The sequence below is a fragment of the Martes martes genome, assembly GCF_963455335.1.
Source record: "Martes martes genome assembly, chromosome: 1".
NCBI classification, from domain to species: domain Eukaryota; kingdom Metazoa; phylum Chordata; class Mammalia; order Carnivora; family Mustelidae; genus Martes; species Martes martes.
In genome coordinates this window covers 107,248,979-107,266,939 of record NC_137888.1, presented here as the reverse complement: position 1 = coordinate 107,266,939, position 17,961 = coordinate 107,248,979, and the positions used below count along the sequence as shown (strand labels likewise).

Genomic DNA, 17,961 nt, shown 5'->3' with positions numbered 1-17,961 from the left:
GTTGGGGATTTCTTATGTAAGAAAGGGTGACTTACGAATTCTAACCCTCCCATTCACAATGTCTTTTCTACTTCTGCCCAGGAGGAGACAGGATTTCTGACGACCTTGACTACGGATAGAAGCATGCTGCTGGAGCACTAGCACAGGCCTTCTCGCATCTGCTGAAAGGGGCCCACCACCGCCAGAGACCGGCGACTCCTCAGAGTCTCCTGAAGGGCCAGTCCATCACCTGCCTGCAATGAGCCAGGCCCCAGGCTGGGCCTCAGCTTCACCCTGGTGACCAAAACTCCATCGCCGGCCTCAAGCACTCACACCCAGCTTAAAGATGAGTGAAGAACGGTGGGTCTCCCTCACGCCGGAAGAATTTGACCAACTCCAGAAATATTCAGAGTGTGAGTAAATGGATTGACCCACCTGGGGCTGGATTTCCTCTTGGTGGGGGAGAACATTTCTGGAGGGAGCCCAGTGGTATAATTGTTGCAAAGCCACAGAGAATGAGGTTGGGACAGGTTATATTTCCTTATAAACACAGAACTGGTGTCCTTAAACATAAAAACAATTATCTTTACACTCTATAAATGATACCAGCTCACCATAGAAATTTGGAATATACAAGGGAAAAAATAAAGAATAGGTTGAAAATCACAGCCAAATTCACGAACATTTTGGAGCACTGCCCTTCTGTGCTTATTGTGTTATGTGGTTGAGTTCCTGAGTATACAGTGCCTTTTTTTTTTTTTAGTCTACATTTTCTGCCTAACATAATATGGTATTTTCTAAAGTCATTAATACCTGTTTATAACATAATTTTTGAAAGGCTGAAGGCTGCATAGTTATAAGGTTACTCAGTCACTGGCTTTAATATACTCTTGTGTTTGGACCCAGGGCCTTTTTTCAGTAAGATACAGAATTCTGATGTGTGTCTCTTTCTTGACTTTGTTCTGAATAAGCCTGAACTTTCCATGGGGGCTCTTGGTTTCCTGGTGGTTATACCCAGGAACAATTGTAGTGCATCAGGACACACTGATGACAAGGCCAGTGTTCCCATGGGGGCACAACAGCTGGGCCCTCCCTAGGCTACTCCTAATCCTGACAAGATGGGAATTTCCCCGGGCTGGAACTCCACTGGACCACTGCCCTCGGCACACGCGGTGACCATAGTGTTTGTGCAGTGACCCCAGCGTTTTACAAGAGCCCTTTGCTGGGCAGACCTCTCCGTGGCATGCCTGCCCCATCCCTTTGTTCTAATCACTTCTCCCTTCCTGTTAATTATACTGGCGCTTTTGTAAATCACTAGGCTGCTGGCAAGTTGACCTGCCCTACAAAGCTTGCCCAGAGAGCCCTTGTGTGCCCTTTTGGCAGCCTGCCCTGCTCCCACGGGGCCAGCAGCTCTTGTCCACAGTACTAGTCTGGGAATCTAATGATTGGGCTCCAGTACCACCTGTGGCTCTTCCTTTCTGTGATGTGACAGCCTTGAGCCCTCCAGAGCCTGTGTCCTCTTCTGCATGATGAAAGAGTTGGGCTAGATGATCTCTTGCTGTGATTCCTCCCCGGCCTGACACCCATGACGCTGGGCTCCCCACAGTCAACCGGAACCCCCCATGGGACTTCTGGTCAGTTTCCCTCTTGGCTCCCTAAACCCCGTGGCTTCCTGTCTGACCTGGATGGGCTTAAAGAGACTCTATAATGTATTGACAAGGAGCAAGGTGTCATCTTCTGGGGTAAATTCCATGTAATTCAGCACACTCTGTATGTCATCCAAGTACTGGGCCCTGTCAGGGATGAAAAGGAAGCACAAAGAAAAGGGTTGCTCTTGAGGAATCAGAATCTGGTTTGGGAATCAGAAATGTGTTCATAACACAAGCAAAGAGCAGGTTTAAGGCAGCAGGCAAATACCTCTGGCACAGCTGTCTAAACTGAGCACATAAGGGAGAAGGGAATTGAAAGCTTGGGGAAATTGGTATGGGGGAATGTATTAGTTTGCTAGGTTCCTGTGACAAAGTACTCACAATCTGGTTGGTTTAGAACCACAGTAAGTATCTAATGGTTCTGGAGGTTAGAAGTGCAAAGTCAAGGGGCACCTGGGTGGCTCAGTGGGTTAAGCCTCTGCCTCCAGCTCAGGTCATGATCTCAGGGTCCTGGGATTGAGCCCCAAATCGGGCTCTCTGCTCGGCGGGGAGCCTGCTTCCTCCCCCCTCTCTCTCTGTGCCTGCCTCTCTGCCTACTTGTGACCTCTGTCTGTCAAATAAATGAATAAAATCTTTAAAAAAAAAAAAAAAAAGAAGTGCAAAGTCAAGATATCAGCAGGGTTGGTTCCTCCTGAGGACTGTAAGCGAAGAATGTGTTCTAGGCTTCTGTCCTTGGCTTGTAGATGGCTGCCTTCTCCCTGTCTCTCCATGACATTCTCCCTAAGTGTGTGTGTGTGTGTGTGTGTGTGTGTGTCCATATCCAAATTTCCCTTTTTATATGGACACAGTCATATTGGATTAGATCCACCCTATTCCAGTATGACTTTATCTTAACTAGCTACATCTGTAAGGATCCTATTTCCAAATAAGGTCATAGTCTGAGGCACTGGGGCTGGGGTCAAGACTTCAACATATGAGTTTGTGGGGGAGGGGATACAATTTACCCCACAACAGAGGATTCAGCTGGGAGGACCTCTATGGAGGACAGAAGTGTAAAATGTGAGTACTATGTAAATAGCGGGGGAGGGCGAGAAACAACAGAAACAAAGGGAGAGAGGCAGAGAGAGGGTTGTGTAGGGATGGTGCGGAGAACCTAAGGGCTCTGGAGAGAAGGAGAGGAGGGTGGGGATAGTAGGAGGCCTTGGGTCAGAGCATGGCTTGGGACCAAGGTGGCCAAGTTCAGAGCCATGGATCTGGTAGCTTGAATATAGAAGCTGCCAGATTAGGGAGGTAGAGCAGGGTCCATGGGATGAAATCTAGTCTGAACTGAGTATCGGGGCTAGGGAAGGCTGTGGCAATGAACAAATGCTGACCTGTGGAAACCTGTGCAGGAAGAATGAATGGAAGCCAGTAGATATATCGCTGGAGACTGTGGACCTGGGGCATATGCCAACATTAGTATTCAAGGCTGGTGGGGATGGGTTGGCAAGGTTGATTTGGGTATAGTGATGACACATCCACTTCTATATTCAGACGCGCCAGGTTCCAGGGAACCAGCAATGAGGGAGTCAGGAGCCCTGTCCTCAAGGAGCTCCCCGCCTAGTAGGGAGAGATAGCTGGGACTCAAACCATGATGTTCCATATGACAGGTGCTAAGGAGTGGGGAGCACCGAGGAGGAGACCTCGCCTAGCCTGGTGGGAGGCTTCCTGAGGCAGGGCTGGTTTCCAGATTTGGGAAACACTAGGGGGAGGGAGTAGGGGAGAGCACTGCAGGCAGAGGGAGTAGCTTGGGAAGGCAGGAAAGAGCGGTCATCATGGTACTGCAAGCAGGTCACAGACTCGGAGCCTAGGGCCCGTGGTGGTGGTGGTAAGAAAGGACTGGGGGCAAGAATGATAAATAAGTGCCCATTGTGGAGGACACTGCTTTCCAAGTGAGGTATCCTATGGGCCTGGGAGGACTGGTGATGGGAAGAGAGTGGGAAGGAGAGCTAGGCTCCAGCTCTGACATGGGAATCATTGTGTGGAGGCAGCAAGGAGGGGATGACAACAAGAATGAAAGCACTCCAGATAGCAAGCACATGAGGGCCGAGGGTCTACCTGCAGCCTCCGGTCAGAGAAGGGAAAGGAGTCAGAAGAAGACAGAAGAACCTGCAAGATGGTCTTGCAGAAAGAGGAGTGGGTAGAGGGAGCAGAGGACCAGAGGGGTCCACATGTGGCAAAGCAGTACAGGAGGCAGGGGTCAAAAAGAAACCGGAGTATTTACTAGGAAGGGGTTCCTCTGTGGCTTGGGTCTCTTTTCAACCATCAGCTTTGTCCTTTTCTGACCCCTCCTCATCTTGTTTGTGTCCCGCAACTGAACAAGGTTCCCGGGACTGGACAAGGTGCCCTGGAGCTGTTATTGTAACAGGAGAGGGAAGAAAGCTACAGTTCTTGGAAAATGGTTAATCCTCAGAGGAAACCCTGGAAAAGGCACTTCTACCAATTTTAGACACATGCTGGTATTCAGTCAGATTGCATTACCATAGCAACTGCTCTTCCGTAACTACATAAACAGGCGCTTCGAGGTAGTGGAATAGCCGAAGTGTACAGCCCAAGAATGGGAAACTTTCCCCGGGGGGGTTACCAGGTAGGAGGGGCCAAGACAGGATAAGAGGCTCGTGGTGTATTCTGTTTATATAACAAAACCCCTATACCTTCCTGGTGGCCTTCTGCTGCAGGGGGGAAGCCATGTTAAAACTGCCCTTGGAGATGTAGATAAGTATTTTGTATGTTCTCTCTCACACACACACACACACACACACACACACACACACACGGAGTTGATACGTTTCTATCTGGTAAGCTTAATGTGATTCAGTAAAATGCTTGTAAAAAACATACTGTGGTATTAAGAATATTTTTGTCACAAAATAAAAACAAGTTTAAAAATGAAAACAGATGACATGTAAAACTACCCACGATCCCGTCTCCCAGTGATAACCACTACATGCATGTGCATGTGCATGTGCATGTGTGTAAAATAGACATGTGAGGCTATTTCGTATGCTGTTCTCCTCACCCTAACAATTATCTGTTCAATCCAGTTATCTACTGCTGCATCAAAACAACTTCAGCCTCATGCGTTATAACAGCTATTTTGTTTTTTCCCGTGATTCTGTTGCTTGGGAATCTGGACGGGGCCCAGCGGGGATGGCTGGTCCGGGCTCTGCGGTGTGTGGGGCTTCGGGTGGGATGCCTCACAGGGTCCAGCAGGCTTACTCACTGCCATGCTGTTACCTCAGCGTTCCTCCACGGGTTTGCTTTCTCCTAAGTGCTTTGTCATCTCCCAGGGCCTTTCCATGCGGCCCCTTTCTCCAGCCGGTTAGCCTGGACTTCTTACATGTGGCCCCAGACTCTCAAGAGCATAAAAGCAGGCCTTTTTAACACCTGGACTCTGAGGTCCCTAAACAGAACTGTCTCCACATTCCACTGGGCTGGCCCAGATGCAACGGGGCTGAGGGATGAACTGTGTTTCTCATGGGAGAGCAGCTCACATAGGGTGCAGGGAGGCTGTGGACAGTGTTCTTTGGAGACTAGCTGGCACACAGTATATCATGAGGTGTTCCCGTGTTGTTCAGTACTTTCCAAAAGCAAGACTTCTAGGGGCTGGGGAGATTTCTTTTGATACATTATCTTATTTAACCAAACCACTGATTGTGATCATCGGATGTATTAATAGTCTCACAGTATGTTGCAAGGCAAACTGGTACCCGCATTCTGTCTACCCTGATCAGATTCTTTTGAGAGCTGAATTCGTTCCTGGGCACCACAGTGTACAATGGATAGGGACAAACTGGGAGGTGTTTGAGAAGTGCGGCCAGTATGGTGAGGGGCCTCACAGCAGGGTTATGAAAAAGTGCCTGCGAGTACTGTGCCTGTTTGCAGGAGAAGGGAAGATTCAAATAAGTAAATAAATAAAAAGTGCTGTTGGGGGAGGAGGTGTGTAGTTAATTTTGAATGGCTTCCAGAAGTAGCCCCAGGACTAATGGGAGAAAATCATCAAAGAAGGACTTAAAGCAAGGGATTCGTTGATGCCTAATGGTCAGACCTGCCCAAGATAGAACAGAATTGACTTCAAAGCAATTGAGTTTTCTTTCCCTGGGTGTCCAGTTGATTAAATGACCGTCTTAGCCCTTCTAATACTTAGTTTCTATGCTGAAACAGGTTTCTTTTCAACCTCAGAGGGCATGAGCTCATGGGGAGGCCTCCTACTGACCCTCCTCTAACAGCTTCAAACAGAGATATAATGGGGTTATTGTCTTAATCCTGATATTCAGGGAGAGGAGATTATTTTTCCATAATTTGTCAAGGACGAAGCTATCAGCTTTTTTAGAAAGGGAAAAAGGGAAAAAATGATAAAGCATCAATTTTAACTTTTAATTCTCCAGGAAATTAAACATTTTTGACATCAGTCCATGGTTGCTAGATTTTGTAGACTTTTTACACCTGGGAGAAATTTTAAGACACCATCAGACCTAACTCCTACCCATTTTACAATGAGAACACTGAGTCCTGTGTTTAATCACTGAGAATTGCTCAGTGATTTCCTCAAGGTCACACAGAAGGTCAGTGGTAGAATAAGAATTAGAACCAACGTTCTCAATCCCAGGTCAGATTCAGTTTGCTTCAATCCAGTTCCAGTAAATTAAACAAAAAGTACCCACTGGAGCTCAGCCTTCAGTGATACAGTGGAGGGATTAATGTATATATTATATATTTGCATGTCAATTAAACTGTAATAGAGCAAACTTTTAAAGTACATTTAAGAAGAATGAGTCAGATAAATTGTGCTATTCAGAAATATATTTCATTAGAATCAGATCAACGCAAAGTCTCTGACTTTAAGATGTAGGTAAATAACAGCTCAAAATTCACACCTGTCAGTGTTAATACGGGAGCCGGAGAAAATGTTTAGGGCTGGTTTATGGAACAATGTAAGGCTCTAAGTAAGCTTCATTGAAACCTTATTATTTACATGAGCCAGTGAAGTGAGAGTTAATCCAATGTTCTTGAAGTCCCAGGTCCATAAAGGTTCATGCCTCATTGTCATTGTTTCCATCTCAGAAGGAAACCACCACTATTTCTCCCTCACGTCTCTTGCAGTGCAGCTGGCCTTCCTTTCATTCTGATGACTAGGCCTCTACCCACAAGCAGTCAGAATCTATGGACAGGGATAGGCTTCTATGGAACAGTAGCTCTCAGGTCTGAATATGCACACGAATCTCCTGGAGATCTTGTTAAAATGCCAATTCTGACTCAGTAGGTCTGGGAGAGTTCTGAGATGCTGCATTTTGGACAAGCTTCCAGGCTGCTGATGCTGCTGGTCCATGGACCACACTTTGAGTCACAAGAAGATGCAGATTGTCTGATCCATTCCTCCCCCTTCATGCGGGCTATGACTAATGAGGCCAAATTATTTGAAGAAAAAGTGGGAAGTTTTGCTATCAATACCAATGTCCCTTGTACAAATAAGCTGTACCAGTCATTCAGAGCACTTATGGTGAATCAGAAATTCTCAGTTTCTTAAAGAGGGTTCTTGGATATGAGCCCCCAAGCCCTCTACTTTTGATGTAAAGTCGTTTTCTCTTATTCTATATGAAACACTGTGCAGAATTAACCACCTTCACTGGTTCCCTTAGTAGTTAGATTCGCAGACCTCAGAGGTCCTCAGTCTTGGCTGTGCACTAGAAATACTTGGGAGGCTTTGAACCCTTCCAGTGTCCTTTCCACACATAACCCCACCTCACCCCTAGGATCATTGAGTCATAATCTGTAGGTGTAGGATCCAGGCATCAGTGGCATTTAAAGCTCACCAGGTGAGTCCACCATGCAGCCAGTTTTGTCCACCACTGGTCCAGCTTTTCTCCCTATGCCCCTGGAAATACAGGACATATGGGACAAGCACAATAATCCCAGTCCCTTTTCTAGTCCTCCTTCATTCCATGGACCTTTATTGATGTTGAATTTATTCCAGGCAGTGGCTCTAGGCTGGGCAGAAACAGTGCACAGGAAAAGAAGCATAGCTGGGAGAATATTCCAATGCTTCCGAAGCTGGGCTTCTTACACATGTTCCCCACATTCCCCTTTGGGGCCTGACTCCTCCTGGATGAAAAGGTGGGCCTTTTGATGCACTGCTCCTGGATCTGGCATCTCTGTTCTCACCTCATTCTCCATCTTTCCAGAACCCTTGGGAAACTCCACTCTTGCTTTCGGGCACCTCACTGTCTTCTTGACTCCCTGGAACACCTAGAAAACTTATTCATACTTCCCAGCCATCATCGAAAGAAGGAAAATCTAGATGTTGTTGTTGTTGGTTTTTTCCCCCTTTCATGTGCCAACATTCTCTTTTCCCCTGTGTCTTTCCCTCCCAGGTTTGAGTCATTTTCAGTCTTCTCGGTCTATGGACTATATTCCTCTAGCCTCAGCGTCATGGTTTTGTCTATGTTGTGACAGGCAGGCCTTACTAGTCAACCACAAATACACAAGAGCGTTACTGAAGGCCTTCTCATCAAAAGTGAGGTCCATGCGCCTGCATAATTAGTGTCACCGAGGGTCTTGCCTGAAATGCAGAATGTCAGGCCCAGACTCAGTCCCTGCTGAATCAGAATCTGCATTTAAACCGGAACCTCAGGCAGTGGCTGCACGTGTTCAGCCTGAGATGCTCTTGGGGGACTTTGAGGCAAGGAGAGTCATTATTCACTTATAATTTCACGGTCATTTATGGGTTTTCAGGTTCCCATTTCAAAATGTTGATTTATAGTTATTTCAGAGTTTAATGGTCTGACTAGTGCTCACATACTCAGTGTTCTTAGCTAGAAGATGGCCCATCAACTTTGGGTTCTGGTTTAGGCAGCACCACTGCCGTTCTGCTGTAAATACTGAATCTCCTAATTTGTCTGCTTGTTCAATTGGAGGGCATCCCTCTCCCACACAAGCATGGCAGCGAAGGTGCCTGTGAGTTGGGCCAGATTTTATCCTTAAAAAGGCTTTGAATGTGCTCAAACACTAGGAACAAGTGTTTGGTTAAGGTCCCAGAATTCTTGGCACATAAAGCATAAAGAGACAATTTTGGATCAAAACTTCTTAGGGTAGTTGTTACTGCTAGTGACCTTGATCATGGAAAAGAGGCTCTTGACCCCTGATTTGGGGTAAAACTGCATGCTGATGGTTCTGCCAGTGCGAGTTACAGAATGTATCCCTGCCTTGCCACAAAGCTGAATAAGTCGACCTGTTGGGTAAAGTTCTGTCGTTTTGTCCACTTCAGCAATAGAGAGTGTCTGCCAAGCGTGGTTGATTTCGGATTTAGCAGAGTCATAAACTTTTCTTCCTTTTGCAATAATTATCCAACAAGTTTAGATGCTTCTTAAGATAGTCTTCATTTCTAACAATAAAATTACATTCACACAACAGCAGTTCTTAACCTTGACCGTACATGCGAACCTCCAGGAAGCTTTAAAATATTTTGATTCCTGAGTTTCCAAAGAGATGCTGACTTAACTGGTCTTGCGTGAGGCCTGGGTTTCAATGTATGTAGGCTTCTCAGGTGGTTCTGACAGGTAGCCAGGTTTGAGAGGCACTGTTGCAGAGGAAGGGCCTTATCTTCTGATTTCCCCAGGTTCACGTATCCAGTGACTCTAATATTATTAAATATGCTAAATATTAAATATTAATCTTAAATATACTAAAAATCAGAGTCACCCACTCACTAGCTGTGTGCCCCTGAAAGAATCATCTAAATTTCATAAACCTAGTTTTTTTTCTTCTCTAAAATAAGGACCACTGGTGGACCTGGGGACCCAGTCAGTTGAATGTCTGCCTTCAGCTCAGGTCATGATTCTGGGGTCCTGGGATCAAGCCCCACTTCGGGGGGAGGCCTGCTAAGTGGGGAGTCTGTTTCTCTCTCTGCCTTTCCACCTGCTGTGCTCTCTCCCTCTCTTTCTCTCAAATAAAATCTTTAAAAATAAAATAAAATAGGGACCATTATTACATTAGAGAGTAATTATGGAGATTTAAATAAATCATATAAGATAAGTGGGATGGTGCCTAGCATACAGTAAGCACTTAGTAAAATAGGAGTTCTTTTTTTTTTTTTTATTTTTAAAGATTTTATTTATTTATTTGACAGACAGAGACCACAAGTAGGCAGAGAGGCAGGCAGAGAGAGAGGAGGAAGCAGGCTACCCGCTGAACAGAGAGCCCGATGTGGGGCTCGATCCCAGGACGCTGGGATCATGACCTGAGCCGAAGGCAGCGGCTTTAACCCACTGAGCCACCCAGGCGCCCCAGTAAAATAGGAGTTCTTACAAAGAACTGTGGACATGGCCCTCTTGTAGACACTTAGGAATAGAACTGGATCTCCTCTGAGTCTGGTGGTGATGCTACTGTACAGGCTTTCGCTCTCTACTGAGGCTATGCGGTTGGACCCACAGATGGTGCCTGGGGTAAGATCAAGGAATGTTCTGAAGATGACCCTCATTGTTCCTAGCTGTCATAAGATGAAACAGAATGGAGCAGTACCCACTTACTCCTTCTTGGGCAAATAGAAACCCAGCCCAGAAACCTGTCAAAAATAGAACTAATAAAATATCAAAGGACATCCCAGGAGAAAGGAATGGGTCTCAAATTTGAGAATTAGATTTTCTCCCTTTTTTTAAAAATGGGGCAGGTGTTGACACTATGAGCTCATTAAAGCCCATGAAGCAAATGGAAGTAAATGTGTGGTGAAGAACAACCCTCACGGAAATCTAGGAACCAGCAATCTCTTGGATTTTTTTTCTGCTTAATTTTAGGCTAGTAATTGGAGAGTTTAATATACTTTTTGTGGTTTTCTTTTTAAAGCCTGTTTATTTGAATGTGAACATAGGATGAACATACTTGTGTATGTGTATATACATATATATGTATGTGTGTGTGTGTGTGTGTGTGTGTGTGTGGCATGCATTTATAGCATACATTTAAATATAAATCAGGATTTTGCAAATATATAGTCACTTAGAACCAAAAATAGGATTTCTGCTAGGATCAACTGTGGAATTTCCAAAATGTGACAATAATATCAAGAGTATGAATTCAAGTGAAATCACTTCCCTAGTTCTCAGTCAAAATGTTGGCTCTTTACTACTCTTGCAGAAGCAACACCAAGGGTACCCATGCTTCCAAATTTGTACTTTTTAATGCAGTCCAGATTTGGCCACTCTGGTTGGCCTGAAAATCTCCCATTAAAAGAGATTCTAAAATGTAGTCTTCTCTAAATAATTGAGCTGCCCATAGAATGATTTGAACATAATTTATGTGTAATGTTAACTGAGCTCTGGCCTAATTCTAAGTTGTCTTCCATTCTGTTGCCAGAGTAGCCTTTAGAAAACAGACTTGATTTCGGTACTCCACTATTCAGGAAATCTTTAACAATTTCAAATCAATGTCCTTAGCTTGGCACTCAAGACTCCCACAAATCTGGCCCCAAACTACTCTCTGGTTCTGACCTTTCCTAGATATCTTGTGATGCCCATTTCTGTATTTTTGTCCACCCTGGCACTTCTTAGAATAGTCTTTCCACTTTTTGTCCATCTTTTAAGCCTCACTTATTCTTTACACCCCAGCTCTCAAATGCCACCTCCCGTATGGGACATCCTTGGGCCCCACCTAAGTTTACTGTCATCCTAACTTTACTTCTTTACTGCTCATTCTACTTCTCTGGTCTGTTCTTCATGGAGCTTCTGTATTATAGCTATAGTATTAATTACATTTTCCCTTGTGTCAGCCAGGGTTTCGGGAGTAACAGTGAATAGTGCTTAAGGGAAAGTAATATAGACTTTGAGCCAAACTAGACCTGAATTAAAACCTTTTTAGTCAAGTCACTTAATTTTTCTGAATTTCAGCTTCTTCATCTGTAAACTGAAGAAAATATAACCAAATGTGCATGGATCGGCAGGGGAGAGTATATGAGACTATGCAACAAAGGCCCCAACTAGAGGCTAGCCATTAGCACAATTATTCAGATAATCTCCCCAGCTAGTTCATCAATAGTACCTTACAGCATCTCACTCTCCATAGTGTTTTCTGAATTGAGTGGAAGCAGCCCAAATTGATGACATCTGCTGCCTGGATCTCACTGAGCTATTAGTTTTGAATTTCAGGAAGAAGTGTCCATTTTTAGGCAACATCAACATTTTCCTGTGGCATTTCAATATGTCTCAGTTCTAAAATGATTATAACTTGTGCTTGATCGAATCCAAGTCAGCAGAGCCATGGAGAGCAGCACAGCCCATGTGCGCATCTACTTTATGCAGGCCTGTGAGAGAGTGTAGCCCTCTGTAAAAACACCAAGGAACACTATGTCAATTTTTAATAACATTGCCCTTTGCTCAGATCTTCAAATCATGGCAGTAATGGAGCTTGGGAAGCTCTTAATTATCCACAGTACTGTGAGACAGGGAGAGCACAGAGACCCTGGTTTTCTCTGATGTCTAGAGTTCTGGTAACCACACAGGATATACTCAGGATGGGTTTATAATGACAATTATTGAATCCCTTTTCTAGACTCCCAATTTCCTTATAAAACTCAAAAGAAGAAGAAGCCCTATTTTTTTCTGTTAGTTTCCAGATTATTTCCAATGGAAAGGAGAATTTTCTAAGTCATTAGCTTCACGGACCCTGAGTCTTTGATTCAGCACCAAGGACAGAGCATCACTGGGCTTAATGCCCATCCATCTTATTTAGTCAACAAAAATTTTAATGTTTTAACATTTCTGCTCAGATTTTATGTAGTCACCTAGTAAACTGGTTTTCTGAACCTTACTTATGTGTCAGACTGTGATATGATATACAAAGACTCACTAACCAATTACAGATCTCAAGGTAGAACTGGGACAGGAGATGAGTAAGAGAGGCAGTTATAACACTATTTGGCAATCTCTGTTACAGAATTGTGTACAAGTCATGTAGGATGCAGGAGAGGGAACTCTAACTGATAAAGGAAAACTTTACAGAGGAGTTGGCATTTGAGCTGGGTACCAAGAATTGAGTGAAGTTTACAACAGAGAGAAGAGACTCCATGAAAGAATGAAGGAGTGAATGAATACACAGTGTAATCAGGGACTGATGGAAATGTGATTTGATGGGGCTGAAAAGTAGGGTGAGTAGAAGGTTAAAGTAAGAGATGAGGAATGGGCTAGGTCAAATCACCACATACTTATATACCAAACAAGAGAGTTAAGTTTTATCCTAGGAAAACTGAGAGCCATTGACGTGTACCGAGTAGGAACATGATCAGATCACATTTGTGTTTTAGAAAGATAGTTCATACAACAGGAGAGAGACTATACTGAAGAAAAGAAATAAGAGGGCAGAAGGGCAGATAAGGGTGAGATTTTTCCAGATAGCTCTGGGAATGAGGATTGGCGCCATCATAACCAAGGTTAGACAGGGAGAATGTACTTGGCCCAGTTCCCATGAGCTGTTCACCAGTATTTCACATGTGCGTTATGTCTCTCCAGATTCTTCCAAGAAGATAAAGGATGTCTTGGCTGAATTTAATGAGGGTGGGAGCCTCAAACAATATGACCCACATGAGGTAAGAACGTTTCCATTTCAAGCCTTTGAAAAGCCCTATGTTCTAGCTTTTCCATAATTTGTTCCATTCTTAGAAGTTTAGCTCATTTTAAAGAACTTGTTTCTCAACATATATTCCCCTAAGTCTCAAAGGAAACATTTATATGTTTGCCAAGTTTAAGCATTCTCTTAATGTCCTAGAAGACTCCATCATACCTTCCTCTCTCTCTTCAAATCTTTCCCTTTTCCTGTCCTCATTCTAAGTCATCAACCATGCTTTCTACTTCACTGAGAAAATAGAAAGAAATCAGAAGAGATCTTCCACAAGATCTTCACATGCCTGTGTACCTTTAATCCTATAACTAGGAATGAACTCTCCATGCTCCTAGTCAGTTCAGCCCCTCCAGGTATGCACTCATTCCCATCCTCTTCTACTCTATTGGGAAGCATTGCTCTCTCTGTATATGTATATGTATCTCCTTCACATCAGCTTTCCACTGTTTGCTAGGTTTTCCTCATCAACATAAAAACATACTGTTATTTGTCCTATATTAAAATTGTTTTCCTGACTCCAGTTTTCCAGTTACCTCATTTCTTTCCTGTCCCTAATAGCAAAACTGTGCAAAAGAATTGTCTGTAATCATTGCCTCTAATTTCTCTTTTTCCCACTTTCTTGAAAGTTCTTCAATCAGAGCATAACCCCCTACTCCTCCACTAAAACCACTGGTGAGGATCGCCAAGGATCACAATGTAGCTGAACTCAATAGGCATTTTACTCAACAGCATTGGTCAGATCCTCCTCTACTGTCTTCACTTAGATTTCAGGACACTACACTCTCCTGGTTTTCCTTTCATCCCTCTAACTTGACATTTCTATTGAAAAATCAAACTGCTGTCTCATACTTAACATAAGCTAGTCTGAGTTCTTTGATCTTCCCCTGTAAAGCCTGTTTTTCCAGCAGTCTTCCCCAATTCCATAAATGACAACTCCTTTCTTCAAGTTCTTTAGTCTTAAACTATGGAGTCATCATTGAGTTTTCCTCTCACATCCCATGTCCAATTCATCCGCAAACCCTGCCACTTCTACCTTCAAAATATATCCGAAGTCTAGTCACATCTCACCACAGGCACTGCTTCCACGCTTACCTGCACTACCATATTTTGTCCAGCTTATTGTAATAGTCACCTAACTGAGCTCCTTGTTTCTGCTCTTAACCTTTAAACCCTATTCTTCACACTCATTCTGAGCAATCTGTTAAAATTTAAGTCAGATCATGTCACTATTCTGCTCTACAATCCCTCATGGCTCCCCCACCCCCTACTCAGAGTTAAAATCAAAGTCATTACCATCTGTACTCCGTCTGCTCTCTAACCTCATCTCTTGCTATTCTCCTCGTCATTCCTTTCCAGCTATTATAGCCTTCTTGATGCTGTCAAACAAGCCAAGGTTGCTCTACCTCAGTACCTTTGCATTTGCTTTCGTCTCTTCCTGGAATGTTCCTCCCACATATACCCACATTGTTTATTTCCTTACTTCTTAAAGTGTTTGCTCAGATCACCTTCTCAGTGAATGTCACCTTCTCTGTTTAAAATTGTAAGCCCTTTTTCCTGATGCTTCTTATCCCCCTGCTCTGTCTTATTGTCCTCCTTAGTATCCCTCACCATCTGTCATGCTATGTATTTGTTCATTTCGGTATCCCCAGTGCCCAGAGGAGTATCTGGCTCATAGCAGGCACTCGAGAAATATTTGTTGAATGAGTAAATGAATGCAAGACCTCCCCTACTTTCAGATTCCACTCATCTCATGTTTCTCGAGCATCCAGGCACCATGCTGGGCACTGTAGAAGATATAAAGGTGAGGAAGCACGGTTCTTGCCCTCCAGAACTTACTCCCTGTTGGCAGGCTCCAGAGGTACGTGGTCTTAGGTTAGACTTCTGCCCTTGCTGCCAACCAGCAGTGCAGCCTGAAATGATATTTCACGTCTCTGAGCCTCACTTTCCTCATCTGTGACCTGAAGATCACAACAAGCAAAGACATTGAAGTTTGCAGATGAGTGGATGGATTGAGATAATTTTTGCAAAATGTCTAACACTTTATAGGACACTTAAAAAGTGGTATCCATTATTATTCTGACTCCTTTCCCCAGAATGTGTTAAATTCAACTTCCTTTTCCCTGCTCCTGGGTCCTTTCATGAGGGCTAATTGCAGAAAAATGACTGATCAGCAGGACAGACTTGGGACAAGGCAGGTCATTATTTATTGGTATTGTCATCCTTTCATCCACCCTTGAGTCAACTCTGCTGCTGGGCACTGGCAGGGAACCAACAAAGCACATGTCCCTCAGGTTTACTTGAGCATGGGCTTTGGATAAAGTACACAGTCCTCTGGAGAATGAAACAGGAGGAAGATTGCCCGTACTGGAGACAGACTGAGAATGAGCCATTTCAAAGAACATTCCTGAGGAGAAGCCATGCAGAGAAGATGGGGAAGCCGCAAAGAACTCCCTGCCCCTCCCACCCCTCACCCCCAGCTCCAGAAACACAGGAACAAAGAAGGGTGGGGGCTGCTAATCAGCCCGACAGCCTTGAGGCTGAAGAGTGGGAGGGGAACAATTTGGTCAGGGCCACCGAGGGTGTGAAGGCCACTGGAGCTTTCAGAAGCGGAGAGCAGCTTGGCTGTTAGGAGCCTGCTGCCACCCACGCCTCATCCAGCTGGCCCCCCACTTTTTGCACGCCTGGCACTGCTGTGTCGCTGGGAAGCTCTGTCACTCTGGTTTTATTCTCTCTCCCAGTGTGGCTGGCTTCTAGTAGGTGTAATGTCCCGGCACAGGGTGGGGGAAACAAAAAGCATGTACTTGCTCTTGAGCTTGATGGCTTACTGCTGCTAACACGTCTCAAGGACGCATGAGTTAGTCGTGGGAAGGGCAAGTAGCTAGGAACGCGAGGCCAAGAATGAAAGTTTGCATCTGGCCACGACAAGCAGGGCCACTGCCCATCAGCACTGAGTGATTCTCTGGAGAATTGAGCAGAGCAGAAAACAGCCAGAAAGTGAACCAGTACATGATGGAGTAAGAGGAGCAAGGTGGCTCAGTGGCCTTGTGATCTTGGACTGAGACACATGGAAGCACAGAGCCCAGCTCTGCCTAGGCTGTATGACTCTGAGCAAGTTATTCATGTTTTCAGAATTTTTTTCATCCACCAAATAGCAGTAATAGTCCCACCTCACACGGTGGTGGTGGTTGTTTTTTAAGATATTTTCTACTTATTTGACAGACACCACGGGAGAGGGAACAAAAGCAGGGGGAGTGGGAGAGAGAGGAGCAGGCTTCCCGCTGAGCAGGGAGCCCCGTGTGAGGCTTGATCCCAGGACACTGGGATCATGACCTGAGCCGAAGGCAGACGCTTAAGGACTGAGCCACCCAGGTGCCCTGGTTGCTTTAAGACTTAAATGAGGTCACAAACGTAAACTGCCTGATGCACAATAAGCTGTCCACCTAGTTCCCCCTCCTTTTTTTGACCTGTGCAAGAATTCGCTCTTGAAGCAGACTGCAGAAACAGCAATTGCCCGGTTAGTTCCTATATGAAAGTGGCAGTTTCTGGGAAGAAAACAGGCCTGCACCATGACAGTGCCTAGCATGTTATTCCAGAGCACAGAGAGTTGCCAGCATGCCTCATAGTGTTTGTTTGTCTGGCTTGGGCAGAGTAAGCCACTTTCTACCCGTCACACATTCACTAGCAGCGCCTCTGAGCCTGGCCTGTGCTCATAAAGAACTCACTCTCCATAACTCAGATACTGCTCTGAGAGTGGCACACAGCCACATTTTTTTTGCATACTATACTTGAGGTTCTTGGAGAGAGTGGCAGGGAGCCATCTGTTAGCACTGGGACCTAGAACAGACATGGGAGCAGGAGCACTGGACTGGGAGTCAGAATATCAGGTTTCTGGTTTTACTCTGCTGCTAGGTGGCTGGGGCAAGTCACTGAACTTTCAGAACTTCAATGACATGAGGAGGTCTGGGCTCTTCTGGTGTGAATGATCTTTGTTTCTGGGCTTATTCTGTGCCATCCTGTTCCCCCAATTAGGGTCATGAGTGGTTGGACATGTCTTCCATCATTGTTTTCTAAGTTCTTATAGTAGTTTGTCATACTTTTCCCATACTCATCACTATTGATGCTGTATTGGGATTATTTCAATACCTGAGTCTCTTGAAGGTATAGACCTATGTGTGTGTCACAGGTGTGTTCCCCAAGGTGTTTCTTATACCTAGGAGGTTCAGTACATAGACATTGACTGAATAAGCCCTACAATAACTGATGGGAGCCAAGTATATAGCAAGAAACCCCACATCCATTAAAATACCTGTCATAGATGGTTTGGGGGGATACTTAGATGAAATAGGATATTTCACTACCTTCCCAGAACTCTAGATCTAGTTGAGGAACTAAGGATGTAGTTATCATCAACAACTATGTATTAAAAAGAGAGCAGCTGATGAAAGTGTCATAGGACATGAATGGAAGGGACAAAGTACAGAAATTCAGGTACAGGAGATCATACCAGGCTTTCTGAAGGAGGTGTCATCTGGGCTGGACCTTAAAGTCTAGCTAGAATATGCTGGAATGTTAACAGGTAGAGAAGGAAGAAGTTTATGAGATACGCGTGGAGGCTTGACCAGGAAAGAACACGGAGATAAGTGTGGACAGAGTGTAGAGGTACACATAGGAAATCATAGGAGAAAAGACC

At 44.7% G+C, this 17,961-nt stretch overlaps 1 protein-coding gene across 3 annotated transcripts in view; it reads left to right on the top strand.

Moving 5' to 3' along the window:
• Positions 1–325: 325 nt before the first annotated feature.
• The window catches only part of DGKG (diacylglycerol kinase gamma), a gene marked incomplete at its 5' end in the record, with an annotated part of 158,805 nt that continues 141,169 nt past the window's right edge, over positions 326–17,961 (top strand). For all 3 annotated transcript variants that reach the window (XM_080820972.1, XM_080820971.1, XM_080820970.1), the window contains 2 exons: positions 326–392; positions 13,163–13,239. In XM_080820972.1, the coding sequence (XP_080677098.1) occupies positions 326–392; positions 13,163–13,239 (144 nt within the window). The remainder of the gene's footprint in view (positions 393–13,162; positions 13,240–17,961) is intronic.